At 43.1% G+C, this 20,276-nt stretch overlaps 1 protein-coding gene across 6 annotated transcripts in view; it reads right to left on the bottom strand.

Moving 5' to 3' along the window:
- Positions 1-20,276, bottom strand: part of LOC117763606 (contactin-1a-like) — a 72,425-nt gene that overhangs the window by 6,199 nt on the left and 45,950 nt on the right. For all 6 annotated transcript variants that reach the window (XM_034588863.1, XM_034588869.1, XM_034588866.1 and 3 more), the window contains exons 4-18: positions 17,712-17,838; positions 15,545-15,723; positions 15,100-15,195; positions 13,394-13,600; positions 11,793-11,892; positions 10,974-11,149; positions 10,604-10,728; positions 9,995-10,112; positions 9,622-9,769; positions 8,497-8,624; positions 6,646-6,818; positions 5,728-5,851; positions 1,713-1,874; positions 1,267-1,416; positions 593-663 (exon numbers count right to left, since the gene is read on the bottom strand). In XM_034588863.1, coding sequence (XP_034444754.1) covers positions 593-663; positions 1,267-1,416; positions 1,713-1,874; positions 5,728-5,851; positions 6,646-6,818; positions 8,497-8,624; positions 9,622-9,769; positions 9,995-10,112; positions 10,604-10,728; positions 10,974-11,149; positions 11,793-11,892; positions 13,394-13,600; positions 15,100-15,195; positions 15,545-15,723; positions 17,712-17,838 — 2,084 coding nt within the window. The remainder of the gene's footprint in view (positions 1-592; positions 664-1,266; positions 1,417-1,712; positions 1,875-5,727; positions 5,852-6,645; positions 6,819-8,496; positions 8,625-9,621; positions 9,770-9,994; positions 10,113-10,603; positions 10,729-10,973; positions 11,150-11,792; positions 11,893-13,393; positions 13,601-15,099; positions 15,196-15,544; positions 15,724-17,711; positions 17,839-20,276) is intronic.

Here is a 20,276-nt window from a genome sequence, read left to right as displayed (position 1 = left end):
TAATGTATGTTGTGCTTTGGCGCTATACAAATCAATTTTGATTGAATTGAATGTTTGCTTGTAACTTTGTCCTCTGATTTATTGTTGCCTCTGGCAGGATGATTACGTTTTCACGTCTGTCCACTTGTTTGTTGGTTGGGTTGTTTGTTTGTAAGCAAGATTACATAAAAGCTACTGAATGGATTAACACAAAACTTAGTGCAAGGATGTGGTATGAGTAAGAAAAGAACCCATTAAATGTTGGAAGGGATCCAGATCAGACAGCAGAGCCAGGATTATATTTTTAACATTCCCTGGGAATAATTCAGGGATCTTGATGATACAAATCTCACACCTTAAGGGAACTGATATCTTTGAGTGTGTGAAATGTGGTGCAGCTTGGTATGAGGAATGAGCTCAACTGAGTGACATTCAATTTTTTCCTTTTTCCTTTTTTAAAAGAGCAACAATAAAGTTCATTATCAATCATCATTATTAGAAATTGAATCAGGTTTTTCCCTCTGGTAACTCAATTTGGTTGGGCATGTTGCAGCAGCACTGTACTTTTCCATAACCGTTTTACCCCTGTGCCCTGTGGAGAGTCCAGACCTACCGTCCACGTGATGGTCAGCTCTCTGCTGGTCCCTCCACCCCCGCCGATGTCCGAGGGCGCCACCACAGGATCTACAATGAGACAGCAAAAGCAAAACCCTCAGGCCACATGCCGAGAATCCACACAAGCAACGCCAACCCACACAGGCTGTAACCTCTCCCTGGCAGCGCTACTGAAACATCCTTCCTCCGCAAACACAATATCAATGTCTTCCCCCCCGTGCCAAACGCAACACCTTAATGTCCATGTGGGAACGTTGCCACCGGGGGGGGGGGGGGGGGGGACGGAGAGGCTAAGCTTCTTTTTTGTTTTGCCTCGAGTCTCGAAGCTCGCTCTCCAATGATGATTATTTTTTAAGAGAGGTTACTGTAGGCCTGTGATTTCCATTTTATAATTGAATATCAGTATACAGTTTCAGCAAAGTGCCTATTTGTAGAGGTTTGTGTGGTGAGCTTGGCAGGACGCTGGTGCCGTAGGAAGTGCAGCACGGTGGCTTTTCTGCTGACTCATTCCTACAGCGCTACGTAACATAAGTAAACACGGCTATAATAGAATGATGGCGGGTAAATATTAGAATGGAAAGCTGGACTGTGCTACCGCGTTTCCGCGACCTTTCAAGTTACTCCCACAAATCTTGTGTACCGCACTCGACTTGAGTCGGGACGCAGTCTTACTTGCTTCCAGGGTCGTGTCTTTGGGCGACGGGCTGCTCGGATCTCCTGTCCCCAGGGTGTTGGTGGCAATCACCCTGAACTCATATTCGGTCCAGGGGAGCAAATCCACCACGGTAGCTGTCTCTGTGTTCCCCTCTACATCCGCAGGAGCTACAGAGAGATGCACGATTTAGTTTTACAGTGCCAAAATGTCAGGGTTACGGCAGCTTGAACATGTTATGTATACGATAAAACATATACAGCACGTGTTGCTCTGTCAAAAGCATCTTTAAATCAATAATTAAGTGCCACTTTTGGAATCCATTCCTATGTTTATGTCCTTGAAGCGTGAGTAAAGGACATTTCTAAGAGACATTAAGCACCATGTAGGTCCGCAGCATCACTTTGTCAACTCAGCATTAAGGCCCCAGTGTTTATTTGACTATATAAAAATATGGAGTTCTCACATGTAGTGCCGTTCTTCCAGACGTCGTTCTGGAGGGAATCCCTGTACTGGATGGTGTACTTGGAGATGGGGCTGTGGTTGTCTGCTCCTCGGCTCCACTGCAGCATCACATTGTTGTCGGTTTTGTTCACCACTCGCAACCCACCTGGGGCCCCTGGGGGACCTAAGGTAAAGGAAAGAGACGAGTTAGTGTTATGTGATCAGAAATGAACTCCAGTGTGGCTGCAGGATTGAATGGAGGAATTTAACGAATTTCCAATTTGACTTGTCCCTCAGGGAAACTGCGAACACGCTACTCGCACAAGTTGTTGAAAAAGAGAAAGACAGTACAGTTTTCTTGAAAGACCTTTAAGTAAGCTCACAGGGGAATTCTTGTCCAAAGTCCTGAGCTGTGTTACAACTTTGTAATTCAACACCAGTCTCCAGGACGATGCATATGAAACATATCAGAGCTTTTAAACATGGTCTTTTTACCGTCTTCTTTAACAGACGTCAGCAAAGATGATGGATTAAAGCGCTTAGAGCTCAGACCCCCGCTAACATATATAAACTGAAGCTTAAGCGAGATCTTTTGAATCCAGCGTGTCTTTCTTGGTCTCTCGCCTGCTCCTCTCGGTTCTACCTCTGGAACATAAAATGGTCTAATAGAAAACCCAGACTGTGTTGGGTTGAGCCTCCCAACCCACAACCCCACAAATCAGCCAAGATTATTTTTTCCGAGCCACGGATATGAGACAAATAAGGCGATTAGACAACCAAAGCTGGACAGGCCTTAAGCTTCCCCTCTCCTTTAAGAGTTGCAGGGTAAAGCATAGCAACTTGTGAAAAATCGAGTTTTTGTTAAGATTCAGCCCAAGGGACAAAATATTGTGCTGATTCTCTATGTCTGTTCAAAAGTTTGTCTGGATGAATTCTTAGCACTCCAGTTTAAGACATAGATAGAAATATGTACAATGTAAAATAAATATAAACTGTGAAAAGGTAATGCACATATATGATAACAACACTGAAAAGGCCAATGCACACCTTCAAAAAAAGCTAAGAAAAGCACATGCAGGGGAGAGAAGAGGAATCCTGCACACTGTGCAGGATTCCACAAACGTTATTAAGTGTACAACGTTTAGGTCCTGTGGGCCTTCATCAGGGCCCATTAAGGTTTTTTGGCAAGTACAGGACAGTGTGCGGGATTCCTCTTCTCTCACCTACATATATGATATTAAAATCAAATTGTTAAAATTACACGGATAGAAGATGACAATCAACAACAATCAAATTTAATGAAGTTAATGAAAAGTTCTCCTGACTCACAGGCACTTAAGTTAACACGGCCATATTTCAACACTGTTCAGGCAGGACTGAAACATCATGCTACAAAAACACACACTCAACCATCATATGGAGAGAAAACACGTCTCCTCTCCCTATCACAAATCCCTACTAATAACAAGCTACAGGTGCAGAGCTGTGTTTTTAGCTGAGACGATCTCCTGAATCCGATCTGCTTCCTCATTTACTCTGATAAATAGCCATCTTTCATCCCTCCCTCGCTGCGCCGTGGACTGCTGGCACTTGGCTCTCCATTAGGAGCGGCCCACGGCCATCCTGTGCTTTCGGTTCCACTCGGGGGGGGGGGGGGGGGGGGGGGGGGGGGGGTGGAGACACACGTCACAGAGTTGGCCACTGCGCCTTCACCTGGCCATCTGTCAGCACCTGCTTCTGAGAGCAGGGGCGGCGTAGGCAGCACAGCCAGGGCACAACAAGGATCACTGGCGAACCAGATCACTGCTACGCTTCCTGGGTTCCTATCTGAAGACAGCCTTTGTCCGCCAACACCGGGCCTGTTTCGAGGAGCGAGGGGGGGCTGTAAGGCAAGCTCTCAGTCAGCAGGAGTCGGAGGGGTGGGGTATCAAATGATGAATCATCCAGGAGGTGAAATGACAGACAGAGCGCTGCGGAAGTGTGGCTGTGTTGATTTGGTGCGTGAGGATATCTGTATGTGGCTGGAAGAACAAGTGCTGAAATCAACAGCACTCCCTTTCAAATTACTGTGGTGAGAGATATGTCCCACACATTTTAGACTCATTGCAACGCGTTATACGTGTACCAACACTCTCTACTCTGTTTAAAACATATCTAACTTGTTTTTTTGAGGGGGGTGGGGGCATTTTCACCTTTATTGATAGGATAGTAAGAATTACAGCCATGAGTTGAACTGCACCTTAAAAAACTGTCCTTTCTTTGTCTTCTTTTCTAGTGCAGTTGTCAGAAAATGAAGAATCATTCTGCACTGAGCAAAGTCCAACATGTTCGCACTTGGGGGGGGGGGGAGCATGGAAGACACACAGCAAAGGGCCGGGTCGGAATCGAACCCCCGGCCACTGCAGGAGGACTAAAACCTCTGTATGCCTCTAAACCCTCTACTCAATAAAAAGATTTTGTTATAATGAAGATGAATGGAAGCTGACACTCAATTCATCACACGTCTCTGTGGCACAGCAGCTCTGCTTGTTCTGTTGGGTATAATCAGGTCCACAACTGTGTGTAACAATGCAGCCCCAGCAGCAGCGGCGGTTTGTTATCAGCTCACAGAGAAAAAACATAATGCAAAAACTTTTCAGTTTCTTTTTAAAGCTCACACCACTTTGTGACAAATATGAGATAATTTGCAATGTACCAACACAGGTCAGGCACCAGCAGAAGGCTGTAGCAGCCTTTTATTGGTGTTTAATCGATCATCAAATGCAGACAGCCTGAAAAGTTAGTCTGACCTTTTCTGGGTGGTAGTGGTAGATAGTTGTGTCTGTGGCTCCGGCACAAAGACACAAGATATTTCCCTCCATAGCTTTTCCAGACCTCTCTCTCTCTCTCTCTCTCTCTCTCTCTCTCTCTCTCTCTCGCTCTCTCTCTCTCTCTCTCTCTCTCCCTCTCTCTCTCTCTCTCTATATAGCTCTCTCTCTCTCTCTCTCTCTCTCTCTCTCTCTCTCTCTCTCTCTCTCTCTCTCTCTCTCTATTTCCCTCATGTGGTGTCTCGGGGTTGACAGATTATCCAACAAAACAGGCCACGGTCTGGTTCCTCTGGAGAGATTTACTCCTCTTCAAACATGCACTGTCGAACTTACAGTATTTGTGCTGTCGCTCTCTGCCACTTTTTTTCACACACGCACGCACGCACAAACACACATGCACACACGCGCACAAACAATAATGCAATTTCCAGCTGCATATAATGGCCTGATGATAACAGCTGGAGAAGTTTTTAATGAGTAATTCAGGAATATTTGTCTGACGCACCGTGGAATTATTTAAAAGTCATGTGTCGTGTGTTTCACCCCGGAAACTTGGCCTCAAATCTATAAAGTATATCTCTGGAACATTAAATTGTGACCACTCCTCCTCCAAATAGTCACGTAGGTAATTTCTGTTCACAAAGACCAAATGATGTTGTTTTTATCCAGTCTGAGTTTACAGATGTTTCCGATGTCACCGTAGCAGCGGCCACAAACAAATCAATGCATGCGCCATAGTATGCACACTGAAAAGTGTATCAGGGGTCAGTGGAAGTCAGTAGTTGGTCCTTCATACGTGACCCAAAATGGATTTGCGTTCACTTACGTCCAAGACCACCTCCTAATGTGGTCTGAGTTGTTAATACCAGGTCTGACAGGCTGTCCACACAGACAGGCCCCGGCCAAACCGGGATTTAAACCAGGAACCTTCTTGTGGGAGGCAACGCTGCAAACCAGAGTGGCCACCCCATGAATAAAGAACAATGTAAAAGAAACACATCTAAATATTCTGAGGTATCATTTTACAGTTTGGCACCTAAACTAATCTGCTTCATTGGGTGTGTGTGTGTGAGTAAAAAGCTAAATATAGAAAATAACCAATTTTAATTCCGGCAGAAAATCATGTGTTCATGTAGGAGCCCACTGTGTCAGATTCAACTGAGAAGATATGTTTTCATGTGCATATGGCTGTAGATGAATATTTATAGAATTGCACCAATCAAGACTCACCCCTGACAACCAGGTGGGCAGAGGCGGTAATGTTGTCGACGGGGGTCTGCGCAGTGCAGCTGTATCGTCCGGCGTGCTTCAGCTGGGCGTTTCTAATCAGCAGCTCGCCGTTCGAGCTCCCGTTCTGCAGAAAACAACCAAATATCCAACAGTTAATTAAGCAGACGAGGCTACATCACGAGTGTTTCTACTGTGAGCCTGAAAACAGGGAATGATCACATCAGATTAGTTTTCTCACACAGCCTGAAACTCATCTTGAAATATGGAACAGGACATCATTATTTCAGACACCTGCAACATCAGAGAGACTGAGATATCAACATTAAGCAGCCAATTAGAGGGAGCTGGATATGAGCTGCAGCTAAAGGGCTATCGTCTCTTTTTCTGTGAAGAAATGTCAGACTCCGCACACAGTGTTTGCTCCGGACAGCACTTTCACTAAAGAAAAGGTAAAAACCATCACATAAACGTACATTATTACATGACTGCATTCAACTCCCCATTTGAGGCTCAAACTGGTTTGGCTAAAGGGGAAAGTCCTTGTGTACAAAAACAGGGGGATCATCAATCATAATCATAATATGGTGTTTGCTGAGCGGGCAGAGTGACAAATAAGAAATGCTAACCACCGGTTTATGGTCAGAGCTGCTCTACGAGAGAGAGAGCAGGTCACGTCAACGATAATGGATGTTCGAGGAAATTGGTTATTAAACTGATATACAATCCATTTAGAGGAGGAATGTGAAATTGGCTTTTAGAGATCTATCCATTGACCGCAGGACATACTTTTCCTTTTCCGACATCAACCAAAACCTCAAATATGACTTAACGTGGATGAACTCCGGGCAGGAGCGGCGACATTGAGGGGAAAAGAGGCGGGTACATGATTTCTCCTAACTGACCGATATGACGTCTTACCGGTGTGCGTTCATAGTGCTGGCTCTCCTTGTGCAGGTCAATAACGCGGCCGTCCAGCGACCAGATGAAGGTGATGTCCAGGGAGGAGTCGTGCGACGCGGCGCACTGCATCAAGGTGTTCTCACCCACTTTAACGTCAGCGTTGGACGGCGCCAAGGTGATCTTTGTGGACTCTGAGGAAAAAAGTAGGAGGAGATCAGTGACGATGAGGGAGAAACACGACGCGTGTTTCGGTCCTGTCCTCCTGTACATGATTGCTGGACAACATCTCACAGAGGTTTTAAACATCGTGCTGACACCATGTGCAAAAAACGTCCATCCTTGGAGTATTAGCAGGACATCAAACAATAAGGAGAGAATCCTTGTGTAGCATTGCCTTTGCATCCTTATTCTTCTTCTATGTAGAAGAAGAATATTGTTGGACTGGAAGTCACCGTTTGCTCCTAAAGCCTCTTTGTCGCTCAAAGACCTCATGATGTTCTTACAGCTGGAGAAAAGTCAAGTGGCACATGTGCAAAGTTTGAGTCTGTGTGGGCTACTAGGGTTGATTCAATAGCAAAATGAAAGATGCTACAGGACAAATGAGACACTGACTTCGAGGTTTGCTCTGTCGTTTCTTTTAATACATGTTTGTTGAAATCATTTGCTGTCTTATTTTTTTTGTATCTGCTGTCATCATTGATTTAACATTGGGCTTCAAATAATTTTCAATTTTTTCAATTTTCCAAGTACTATTTTAATTTTTTGGGGGTAATTTTATTATTAATTATTAAAGTTCTATTATCATATGATTATTTCATTTCAATGTCTATATTTTGTTTGTTATTTCATAGATTCTAGAATTTTCATTCATTCATTCATTCATATTGATTTATATGATAATATTTCTTTATCTATTTTTTACTTCAATTAACATGTTGTATTGTTTCTTAGTAAGTTTCTAAGTTAATGTGGGACCAAAAGGGGGAGGAAGGGGTAAAAGAATGTAAAAAAAAATTTATAATAACCTCTAATTCTCACTATTACATAGCACTGGCCAAAAGTAATAAATCCTTCTTTTAAAAAAAAAAAGTAGTGATGAGGCGAGAAATTTGTTTAACTGCAAAATGAAGTTACAGGAAAACAGCTCATATGAAAAAAAGGAACATAGAGCAGTAATTTAGTGGAGAGATCTATTAAATTCAAATAACTTTATCTATTCCATAAGGGCAAATTAATTTTGCAGTCTACCAATCACAAAAAAACTAAAAACAAACTCAGCAGCAGCATTCAGACATCAACATGCCAGTGACGACAGATCAATGCATGGGCCACCAGATTAGTGAAGTATGTGCTGTTTCTATAAAATTGATATAACTACCCAATACATACAAATGCCCAGTAGAGGGCAGAAAAGAGCTGCACTTCCATCCCTATCCAGACATCAACCGTAAAAGCCTAAAAATGTTTGACAGCTGAGATTGTACGCGTCTGAATAACTGACAAGAAAAAGAACCCCGCAGCCAGTGTTATTATTTGTACTTTCAATAAAACTATGTCAACATGTTCATAACTCATCTTCTCGTCTCGTTTTTCACTGAGCAGGGTGAAGTCTGAGTCCTTGTCTCATCACATCTGATCTAAAGCGATCCCCTCCCCTCCCCTCTGCCCTTGGGGAACGACTAAATATCCACCAGTAGCCTGTAGACTGTCACTCTGATCAGAGCCACACAATTCAACAGCAGACATTTGGAGGTCGGCACAGGAATGATAGCCAGGCAAGGCCGACATCAGTCCCCCTTGAAAGAAAGATTTTAAAAAGAGGCACGGAGAGAGTTATTAATTAAGAGCTGTTCATTAGCTGGAACTTGCCTGTAACCAGCAGAGCGCCCGTGCTGTTGGCCTTGCCCCGGTCGTTCTCGGCGAAACAGGTGTACCTGCCTTCATCTGCCCGCGTCACGTTGAGGATCTCCAGGCTCCCGTCCTCCCAGATGAACACCCTGAGGAGAGACCAGGATTAATTCCTCACACGCCGAGGAGAAAAAGAACTATACGGTATTAAATATTCAGCACAATACGAGGGTCAAAAGTCCAGCGCATGTTATTCTGTGGATGTGTGGATGATGAAAATTGGTGAAAGCGCTCTGCCAGTTCTCCAACAGATGTATGGTTTTCTAAGAAATATAAAAAAAAGTAGAAGAAGTTGAAACTACTCAGCGAGAGGCAACATTAAAATGTGCTAAAGGCGGAGGCGATGTTTGATTCATTTCTCTTCTCTGCATATTTCATATTCATGCATGACAAACAGCGTCGCGCCAGCTGCCCCGCCGCCACATACACTCTCACGCAAACAGCAGCCATAGACAGCATTAGGAGGCATATGCTGCATAGTAATTTGGCTGCTGCTCCTCCTCTGTGCGAGTCCCACCGTGGTGAATGGGGGTATGTGAGGGGTTGGGGGGTCTCGGAGCTCCCAGATTAGGCTTCTGCTTCTATTTCAGCGAGGAGCACGAGACAGGGGGTTTTTACACATCCAGTCTGACCAGGCTGACGAGCTGCGGAATGAGCTTAATGTCAGCCGCTGACAGCAGAGCAGCGCACGTCACTGACGAAGCAACAACCCTAAAGACTGAGTGCACAGGAGATCTACGGCTTATAGAGATCCCCAAAATCACTACTGTATGTGTCTCACCAGTAGTCAGTGCTCAGACACGTGGCGTTGTGTTAATATGACCCAGATGTGTCTCACAGATGCAGACAAACTTTTGATATTTGCATTAAAAACTAGAAAAACTGACAGACCAGCCTCATATTATGACAATATGCTCGACCGGGCCCGACCAAGCTCCATGGGTCAAGGTCAAGGGACTGGGATGTCTGGAATACCCCACTTGGCCGACCACCTCCGCGACCCGAGCTCAAGTGCAAGACAATAGATGGATGGATTGAGGGATGGATGGAAAAGGAAGAGTGCCACCATATAAAGAGACTGATCACCTGGTAGAGTTGGAGATCAGCTCCGTGTCTCTGCTCCAGGCGAAGTTCGGCTTTGGAGCAGCTTTTGGTCGACACTCGATCACCACCCGGCCGTTTTTGGCCACCAGGACTCTCTTCACTGGGTTGTGTTCAAACGTGGGAGCACAGGCTGAGACAGGACAGTATTATAGATTATTCATCACAAGCTCAGTAGAATATGCATTGACTGGAGGCTTGCATAGATTTATGACACATTTTACATTCGGAGAAGTGAGTTAGTGCACGCTACTTTGAATGACCAAAGCCAGTTTTGTAAAAGTCCTAATGAGACGTGACCTTTTGAAGTCTCTGACGCAGCCATTTGTGCGGCAGCGGCAGCCGAAGTTTGACTCACCAAACACACGCAGCTCGGCGTTGGCATATATGACTCCGTGGTGATTCTGTGCTATGCACTGGTACATCCCCGAGTCGTCAAACATCAGGCTGCTGAACTGCATCTCTTTCCTGTCGAGCTGTGGAAAACAACCAGAGTGGAACATTTAGGAAAAAAAAAATCATCATTCTACATTTTCGCCGTTTCCCAGCAGTTTACGAAAATCAAACAGTTGATTGTTGACATGCACAGAGCTACAGATGAGGATTAGTTGGACTGGGAGGGGGTCTCATTAATACCTAATGATGTATCCAGCAGCATCCCCCTCCTCCACTCTGCTGTCACCAGCTGCAACTTTCTCGGGTGTTTTTCTGTCCTGATGACAAGTTGTTTGTATGGAGCGATACACAGCCCATGCTGGCACCGGCTCAATGACAACAGATACTTTCTCCTGACACCATGCGTACCCACAGTGCCAGCTTCCTGTCACCCCCGTGCGACTGTAACAACCCTGAGATGCACACGGGTTCTTAACAGACCAAGTTGCAGAGGGAGCTCAGAGTTTTTTTTATAGCTGAAGCTAAATTAGTCCATTATAGGAAAATAAAGATCTATGAGTTTGAATATTACCGGTTCTCCGTCTTTCAGCCAGTGGATGTGTGGTTTGGGTTTGCCGCTGGCTTCGCAGGACATGGTGTACTCGCTATTGAGGTCGTTCTCTGTGCTGCTGATGTGCTCTACCCACTCAGGGAAAGCTGCAAATGAGGAAAGTCAAGAGTTAGAGTGAGAAAACTACAAAGCCGCTGCATAATATATGACATGGGGTGATATTCACGGAATTAAAGTAGGCGTCAGTTCTAAAAAAAGAAAATACTGAGGAAAAAGTAGTAGGTAGTGATAAGAAAATAAGGCTGGGGAGTCAAATCCACACAGAAAGCCTCACAGAGAATTAATCAGGCTGAATAAGACTTTTATCAAACTCAGATTTTCAATGTCTTACCTTCTACAGACAAACGTGCAGTGTGGTAGTCTTTTCCTCTCGAGTTCACCGCCTCGCACCGATACGTGCCGCCATCTTCAAACTGCACATTGTACAGGTGCAGATGAGCCCCCGCCTTCTCATGATTGGGCGGCATGGGCCCCTCCAACTTTTTCCAGTGGATCTCAGGCACGGGGCTGAGAAGGACAAAGGAAAAAGAGACAACACATAATAAGGCATGATTCTTGTGATACTTCTGCATCACTGCACTCCAGTCATCAGCACTCCGAGACTTTAAATCTTTTAGCTCAGTGAGAACGCGGCGATTCTAAAAGTGGGTTAGCTACTGTTGATGTCATTATTAAAAAGAAGGAACAAATATGTTTTTTTAACAGATTGATAAAATTCTGATTATTTCAAATATTATCTTGAAGTTGTCAATAATCTGTATATATGCTGCATCATTTAAATCAATCAATAAATCAATACAATTTTATTTGTATATCCCATATTCACAAATCACAATTTGCCGCAGAGGGCTTAACATCCTGCTGTGTCTCGACTAGAGTGAGGAAAAACTACCAAAAACAATCTCAGGGAGAGTCGCATGTAAAGACCGTTCTGAGCCAAAGAATTTTCCTCTGGGGATCCCTCTCCCACGACGGACAGAGGGGCAATAGATGTCAAGTGTGACAGAAGACATAAAACCGGGGTTATTTTCACAACATTCATGAGAAAAGACAGTGTCTAACAAATCATTTAAATAAACTTATAACAGAGAAACATTTCCTCGTAGTTGTATTACTGAGAGAGAAGAATAGACTTGTTCATTTCTCTTACTTTCCCAAAGCGAAGCACTCCAAGGTGATATTCTGCCCGACCAGAGCTGTGGTGTCTGGGAACTTGACATTCAGGTCAGCAGGGTACTTCCTGATGGGACCTGAGAGGAATAACAACATTATATTTGTATTATAACTCAGGCTCCCACTTCTAGCTGCTAATCCTGAAACAAACAGTGCTATGAAAATAGCACGGGTCATCGGGGTGTTGTCCTAGAGACTGTGTGCACTGTGTTTGTTTCTTGCAGTCTCAGTGGGCATGTTTAGTCATAACCTGTAAAGTTGATTCTGTCTGTGGGGTGTAAGTGGGTGAGTCCAGACTTGGAAACAAACTGTGTCGTTTCCAGGAGTGTCTTTGATTTCCTGGCATCTCAACCTCTCTGTAAATTGTGTACTGAAGATGACAGTTACCACAGCAGGTGATGATGAACACAGTTCACTTCACGAACCAGAGATTTTTCAGTGTCAGATGGCTTCCATTTTAGACAGAAAACAGGAAAAAGGGGCCAACGATAAAATGTAAGCTTAATGTTTCCTGTGTCGTTCACATACATTTTTTTGAATTAAAGGAAGCTATTTAAAGATCACACAGCATTACGGTCCCTAAAAGTCAGCAATAAAAGCATAAGCACTTTTCCTGCTCTCTAAAGCCAACTAATGTGTATATGCTTAAACCCTAATCTGAACACATAAGATACAGCAAAAAAGATAGGGTCATATACTGTAATATTAAGTTCATGTAAATATTATACATAACTCATTATGACAAATGCAATCACACTCAAAAGCCCTTGGCAAAATGCAAAACTATACAGTCCCTCACACACACGGACACAAAAACTAGTAAAAACTTGAAATACAGGTCGCTTCATACCCAAAAGGCATCCCATAATACTCCCATGCATGAGAAAGCCTGAACAACTGCTCGGCTCAGACACACGACACTCTAGTTTGTTTTCTTTTGTGTTCTACTACTAAAGATGCACTTGCCACAGGTAAAACTGTCTTCAAGCTCAATGACGATGAAAATAAGCATCTGATGCAAGGTCCCCGGGGAGATTGTTAAAAATAGCTGCTGCCTCGTTTTCTCATAGTAAATATTACACTAGTTTCTGTAAACACAACATTTATGTGTTAACAATCATAAAGCACAAAGTTTTAGTTTCTGGTCTCTGAGGCTGTTAATGTTCCAGTTCGTTCTTTAAAACAAACGCTGTCTCTGTCTTTACATGCACTTAGAGCCTGGGAGTAAAAAAAAAATCAATGCAGTGTTTAGCTTATAGTGAGTTAATATCAATGTTGTGTTTTATAGTTGGACTGGGCTTGAGTTCATTTTATAAATTGAAACACAGTACATCCTACACACTGCATTAATACAGCACATTATACATGTTATTGCAGCTCAAGTATCATTCTGTCATCAATCTGGTACAAGATAATTAAACCAACCTTGATTTGGATTTGGGCTTTTATGTGCATCATATAAAATCAATGGCTGTTAAACTGATGAAACCAGAAACCACTGCTTCACTGTGATCCTCATTCACGTTCAGGTCAGAAACAAGCAAGTGGAAAGACAATGGTAGGAAGTAAGGTACTAACGTTCAGCCTGGGGCACTAGAGGGATGTAGTTGGAGAACACGCTCTTGGAGATGGACGTGCTGGACGCGATGCAGGAGTAGTTGCCGGTGTCTGACGAGTCCACCTTGGAGATGTATAGGTTCCCGTTGGACTGGGAGACAAAGCGCCGCTGGTCCAGCGGGATGAAGGTGGGGAATTCATTGAGGATCCATCGGAACGACAGCTCGGCTGCGGGGAGAGAGACACACTGTCAATCAAGACTGTGGACACACCGCAACAGCTTTGGAAAGAGCCACGGAGGTTGGAGAAGAGAGCTGTTTCAATTGGAATAATCTCAGCAGATGCAAAATAAAAATAGCACCATTCTTTGTAGCTGAGAGAAATTTATTATTCAAGCATCTATTGACCTTTCAGATGGAATCGTATAATTCTGCTGGCTGAGAGGCATAATGGAGAGCGAGTGTAGGCACATGGGCTTGCTGAGATAATTCTGATGCTGTGGAGAATTACTTAACAATGCTCTCAGACTGTTGTGTTAAACGGATTTGCATCAGCATGAAAATTTAAATATGTGTACAGCTTTAAGATGGCTGTGGCTTAAAAAATGGGAATGTTAATGGTAAGAAGAGTAAGTTTTATGTAACAATGTTTAAAGTGTGAAAAGCTGGAAAAATAATTAAATGAGTTCACTAACAGACCAGTAATAGAAAAGATATCAGAGAACCAGCTTTGTGATGAAAAACTCAATATGAAAATAAATGATTCATTTTGAACTCTTGTATCTTATTGCCATAAGTGAAAATAAATATTTACAGGAATGGCAATATACATCGGAGGAAAATAAAAACGGCAATTCCATCCCAAACCACCAGGAGGACAACATTTCCATGGGTCATTTCAGAATTTCAGGAGTTTGATTCATGAGTCGGATAAAAACCTTAACGCCTACATTCTGATATTAACCTGATTAAAATAAAAGTCTGAATAAGACACAGTCATGTACACAGCTTTTTCTGATGACCTTAACCCAAATAAGGTCATACTCGGAGTAAGAAATAATCAAATTAAGACGTGGAGTATTCCGACCTTAGTCTCATTCTGTAGACATGTATACGTCTCAATCAAATTATAACATCTAATAGAGTTTAACTGCAACATACAACCTCACCACTAGATGTCACTAAAATCTACACACTGAACCTTTAAACTAACGTTAGCATATTTAAGACCTACCTAAACATATTTAAGACCTAAACTAAACTTTTCTAAGATAGTACATAATATTTTAAGGTATTTAAGGCTTGTTAAAGCATAAGGTTTGGATGATTCAATCTGAGGTTTTTTATTTTTACTTTTTAACCCTCAGAACTCCAAGCAGTTTCTTGGCATTTTTTGTTCGTTTGTCTTTTTCGCTACTGTTACATTTTTGACTGCAATATACATTCCTGCACATCTATGGAAACAGCACATCCACAGCTAGAAGAACAGATAACTCAAATTGTCATTTGTGCAGCATAAGACATCTATAGTGTGAAAACCATGTACAATGGGAAATGTACAGTCTTCAGGCCACCTGACTCACATGGCTGTGGACTGCAGCATCTAGGAGGGAACCCAGTGCTACCTACTTCACTGCTATTCCATCCACATGTTTATCACTCAGATGTTCAAGCTGCTCAATGAGGAAGGTCGAACATTATAGGAAGCAGTTGCACAACATGCTGTACCTGGATGATGTGGCGGGGGAGCGCAGAGCAGCACTGCCCCCTGTCCCTCTTTGACTTTCACCGTCTCCCTCTCCTCTGACGAGAAAAGATCCAGGTCTGAGAGAACAGAGATGAGAATGAGCTGCGAGACAAGTTTCAGACTCAAGATCCCCTCAGAATCTACCATCACATATTTACGTTTGAGTATCTCCTTCAGCTAATTTCCATAAAACATTAACAAAAGTTCAAAAGTTGTATAAAGTTCATTCAAGTACATTTGCTACACTGACATGAACTGAAGTCGAATCATTCACAAATTGAACGTTCCACACCGCTCATGACTTTTCCCAGTTGCCCTTGAAGTTTCTGTGCACTTAATATGCATGAAAGTACAGCTGCGGGGCAGGTCTGCATGCTACTACATGACTGCAGCCTAAATGTGGGGGTTCAAATCTGAGGCACTTACATCCGAACTGGACCGAGCCCTTTCGGCTGACGACCGTGCCGAACATGTTGGAAGCCATGCAGGAGTAATCCCCTTCGTGTTTGGTTTTGAGTGGGTTGTTGATGACCAGGTTGCCTCCCGCTAAACTGTAGAGGCTGCCCTCTTCATTCAGATCAATGTGCAAGTTGTTAAGCCTCCATCTACAGGGAAAACAATTGGGAGTTAGCATAAGCAGTCAGTGTCAGTGTATGATATGGAGAATAATAATAATAAATAAAATATAAATAATTTAACCAAGCTTCATATTTTTGTTTCATTATTTACATGTGATCCAGTAAGCTTTGGTTTCAGATAGCAATTCAGAGAGGGCACTTAAGATTTTTTTAAATCACATATGTACATCCTGTCGTCATTAAGGACGTGGGTTGTGTCTACCTATACTTGGCATAGATTGGTTTGTAGACAGGCGGGCGTCTGATGTTGGTGTTTTGTCAATTCGCCAGTTTGGAAAGGAGTAAAAGAATGAACCGGTTCATTTCGTTAATTTCATTAACACAATGGTATCACTATTACCGGCAATTCCAACTTCAGATGCAGTACTCAACACTATAGTTCGAATGCATCAAATGAACGTCCTCATCGTTCAAACATAATATAATCAGAGGGAAACTCTACAGGCAATCCTGTGAGCCGCTTCTGTTTCTTCCACTGTTACTGTCTCAACATCGTGCAATTAGTCTGAACTGTTCAAAAAAGTGTTTTCACACTGCAAATGATCCATACCTGTTATTTTGGTTCAGACTAAAAAGAAAACTCTGAAAGTCCAGACCGAAGAAGGTAAGTGCACTTAATTGCATGAGGTTTCTGACTATTCAGCATTACAGTTAATCTTTCTTGCAAGACACCTCTGTGCACACTGTAAGGATTCACCAAGATCCATAAACTGGTAATAGTTCTATATAAAGGCAATTACAAATTTCATGTTTCAAAAGGCATAACTAGGTGAACTGTAGTTGAAACATCTTAAATACTCGATACCAGTGGTGGTGGAAGTTAATTCTTTTTCCTCTGAAATCTAATTCTGGGCTGTCTTGATAGTGAAACTGATTTGGAGGACGCAGAGCAATGTCATTTACATACATTTACATCTAAATTGAAATGGATCATCTTTAAAAGTCTGAGCTGCAGAATGAGGCGGAGATGCGATGGCAGTGCTGGCTGTGCTGCAGCTGCAGGAACAACTTATCTGTTATAAGGTTCTCCTGGTGCAACGTATTTTAGCATTTAAATTATTTTTGTGTGAAAAAAAACAAACATCTGTGTATAATAAGACGACTTGTGCAGCTCATGCAGGGACAATTTAAAAAATGTATGGTGTGTTCCTCTACTGCACTCACACACACACACACACACTAACACACACACACTCTTAGTAAACCTTAGAATTGCTACTGAGTTAAAGATAAACATCCTTGTGACCTTGTCATTCAGAGGCAGACATCCATACTACTACTTTTCTGTTTGAAAATGCTACGGATACACCTGGTGTTCAAACTACTCCAGAGTTTTACAGCCCCTAAAACTGAGAAGTTTGAAAACTCATGCATTTCACGTTTGTAAGGGCAGACAAGGAGAAGTTTGGAAATTATGACAAAGACACTGATTGGGTAATTTCAGTCCGGACGTAGCCTTCGCTGATTTATCAGGATCCTATTACATGACCCCCTTTCCGAAGGCATCCAGTAAGCATTAACCTCTGCAACCAGTGTAGAATGCAACATGGATAATCAATTACAAGGATTGCTGACCCTTGTTGTTTTTGCTAACAGCTGTTGTTAAGTTAAATTCTGCATTTTACAACATTACAAATGTTTACAGGAGACGAGCTACTATAATATTTGAGGAACCTGTTTACACAAACACGCGTATGCCCACAGTATGTGAGAGGTCTTGTGATACGCGATTTCAGGCGTGTGATCTTGGACGGGGAATGAAACTGATACGGAGCTCAAATGGACAAAGATTGTTTAGTTTGAAAACGCTGCTTTCAAATGAAAACATTGTACTATGGATGTAGCATGAAACACTATGAATAGAGCCCATAGGTAGAGCCCGAGAGATGGCCAAAGATGGGAGGCATGCAGAATGCCCGGTGGGTAGTAATGACTTTATGGGGAACATATGTTACTTGTATGTGGCAGGTGGATTGGCCCGAGCGCGGCAGTTTAGGATGATTTTGGCCTCGGGCGACTCCTCGGGGTAGATGGTGTCCACCGGCTGCTCCTCAAACACTGGCCCGAAACCTGCGGCTTCATCTGTTGACAACACACAAACAAGAGCGGGGTAAATAACAACAAGCTGGGTCAGACGTAAAAAAAAAAAACAGGAAATATCAAGGTGATGGAGCATCCGTCTGGCACTTCGGCAGCAGTTTCATTAAAAAAAAGCCGTGTTCAGACGCAAACACCAGCTCGGGACTGACTGCGGAGGACCTGTCTTTTAACATTCCAGCACAGTTTGAGGTTTTCACACACCTCCAATGCTAAGCAGCTGGTTTAAGATAAATCCTGGTCGTAGCTTCAACTAATCCCACCGCTGAATCCACACAAACTCTCTGTGGAGCATTGAGCAATGAGGCCGCGTTTTATTCCAAATCGCAACCTCACACTAATCGTGACAGAGATGTGCTCACTCAGGTGCCAAACCACAGAAACACGATCATCCGTTGCCAGTGGATAGGATATTATTACACTCTAATTCAAATCTTGGAGCTGGAAAAGAAACACTAACTTGACTTAGCATAATCCAACTCCCCTTCTTTTCATGCTGCATGTGTCATGATGAGGCAGCTGCACGGGCAAATCCAAAGAGAACAGTCTTCTTGGTTCGATCTGCTTTTACAGCATCACATACGTACAATTAGCCCCGATTACTCATTAAAAACAGATTATGAGCTTTGGCGTGAATAAGACATAAACACAATGCCGAGCTATGAATAAGCAATGAGGTAAAATGTTCCCAAACGCTGATGATTCTCCCACATCAAGAGCGTGTGTAGGTGACTGCAGGCATACAAATGTGAAGCGTGGCTGCGAAGGTGTGTGTGCCTGCGTGTGTGTGTTTTTCTTATTCCCCCGTGTGTCTGAGTTCTAAGAGCGTGCAGCTGACACCTCACTGAGGAGAAGCTCTCTCTCTCTCTGATATCCTGCCTCTATTCGTCACTGGGCCTGCACAGACGCTTACACACAGTGAGTGAATCAGTTACTCACAAAATGTCATACTGACAGACAATGTGCAACCTTTTTCGAAAACCTGTACAAAAGACTTTTATTTGCATGATATCCTGCAGCCTGAAACTGTATTCTCACTACTGTTTACTACCACAAAAGCTGTGAGATGAACTATTTTTTGCAGAATAATAAGAATCACATATATTCCAGCAGCCAAAGGTGTTTGCGCTTGACTTCAATAATCTAGAAAACTGATTACTTTTGTAATCACTGATTCGGTAATGGAACCTTTTTTCTGACACTAATGTAAAAATTGACATTTTCTGGAGTTTGTCCCTGATCTATAAATGTTGAGACATATGCACTGAACTCTGGATAATCTCCTGGACTGGCTGTATGTGCAAACGCAAATGTCTGAGTGACATTTGCTGCGGACATTCTCCCGAGTTTTGACAGCTGTTCCCCAGCAAAATGTATACCTTATGCTCGGACTCCTGCCTCCTGCCTCCTCCTTCCTGCGCCACCCCTCACCTGAACGCTATTGTTGTGAACGATTCTGACCTGGACAATCTCCTGCTGCATTGTTCACGTGAGAAAAGTAAACTCCAGATGAAAGTCTGGACTTAATTGTGCAGACATTTTCCAGAGTTTATGTCTGAAAATAGCTTATGAAGAATGCAGTAAGAGATGGCCCGGGTCAGACGCGTTCACAAAAGGAAAATGTCCAGAACATTCAGGCGAGGGGTTGGCACCTATAGAGCATGCATGAGGCAGGACATGAGGTATAACTTCCTCAGTTTTTTGTTTATATGACACCTCTTTTTCATCCAGAGATCTTTGTATTCTACAAGTTTCACGTCCATCATGTGTTAGAGACATTATCAACCCGCCCACTCGCTGGCTGTGATGGTCCTGACATTTTCCTACTGTATTTTCACATGGGCTCACCAGGACATTTTCCTGACATTAGGTGGCTGGTAGGTAAAGCTCCTGAAAACGTCAACTGACACTGACAAAAGGGTTCTCACATACATTTAGCCCCACTGGATAAATTCAGGAACATGTCCAGACTTCAGTGCTGACAGCAGTGATATTTATCTGCCTCTCCTCTCAGGAAGTAAAGACATTTAAAGTGTATTATAGCCACACCAGCAGGTTAGCTGAGCCCTGTATAACCAACCATGACGCAACAATTAAGACATAAGGAGACATGATCCACTCCCACTCACACACTGCACCAGCAATGACTGTGAATTACTGCCGGCTGAGAGAGAATTAAATATGTTATATGTACTAATAGGTATTGTGCGCCTGATGGACAGCACATTAAGTGAGAAACTATGTTCTGGGAACAAGGGAGAAATTAAAATACCATTGAAAGACACAGGGTGAGTAAAGCGAATACAGTGACCCTATTGTACTGGAGTAGTTCTGCATGAGTGTTGGATAAATGCGTTGCGTGTAAATCCAGATGTGCTGGAGTCGCTGAGGCTCTGGAGCCGTGCTGAAATAACAGTCGGCGT

Source organism: Hippoglossus hippoglossus, chromosome 6 (assembly GCF_009819705.1).
Source record: "Hippoglossus hippoglossus isolate fHipHip1 chromosome 6, fHipHip1.pri, whole genome shotgun sequence".
Taxonomy (NCBI): domain Eukaryota; kingdom Metazoa; phylum Chordata; class Actinopteri; order Pleuronectiformes; family Pleuronectidae; genus Hippoglossus; species Hippoglossus hippoglossus.
The sequence above is the reverse complement of the archived record's forward strand: the minus strand, read 5'-3'. Positions and strand labels throughout refer to the sequence as shown.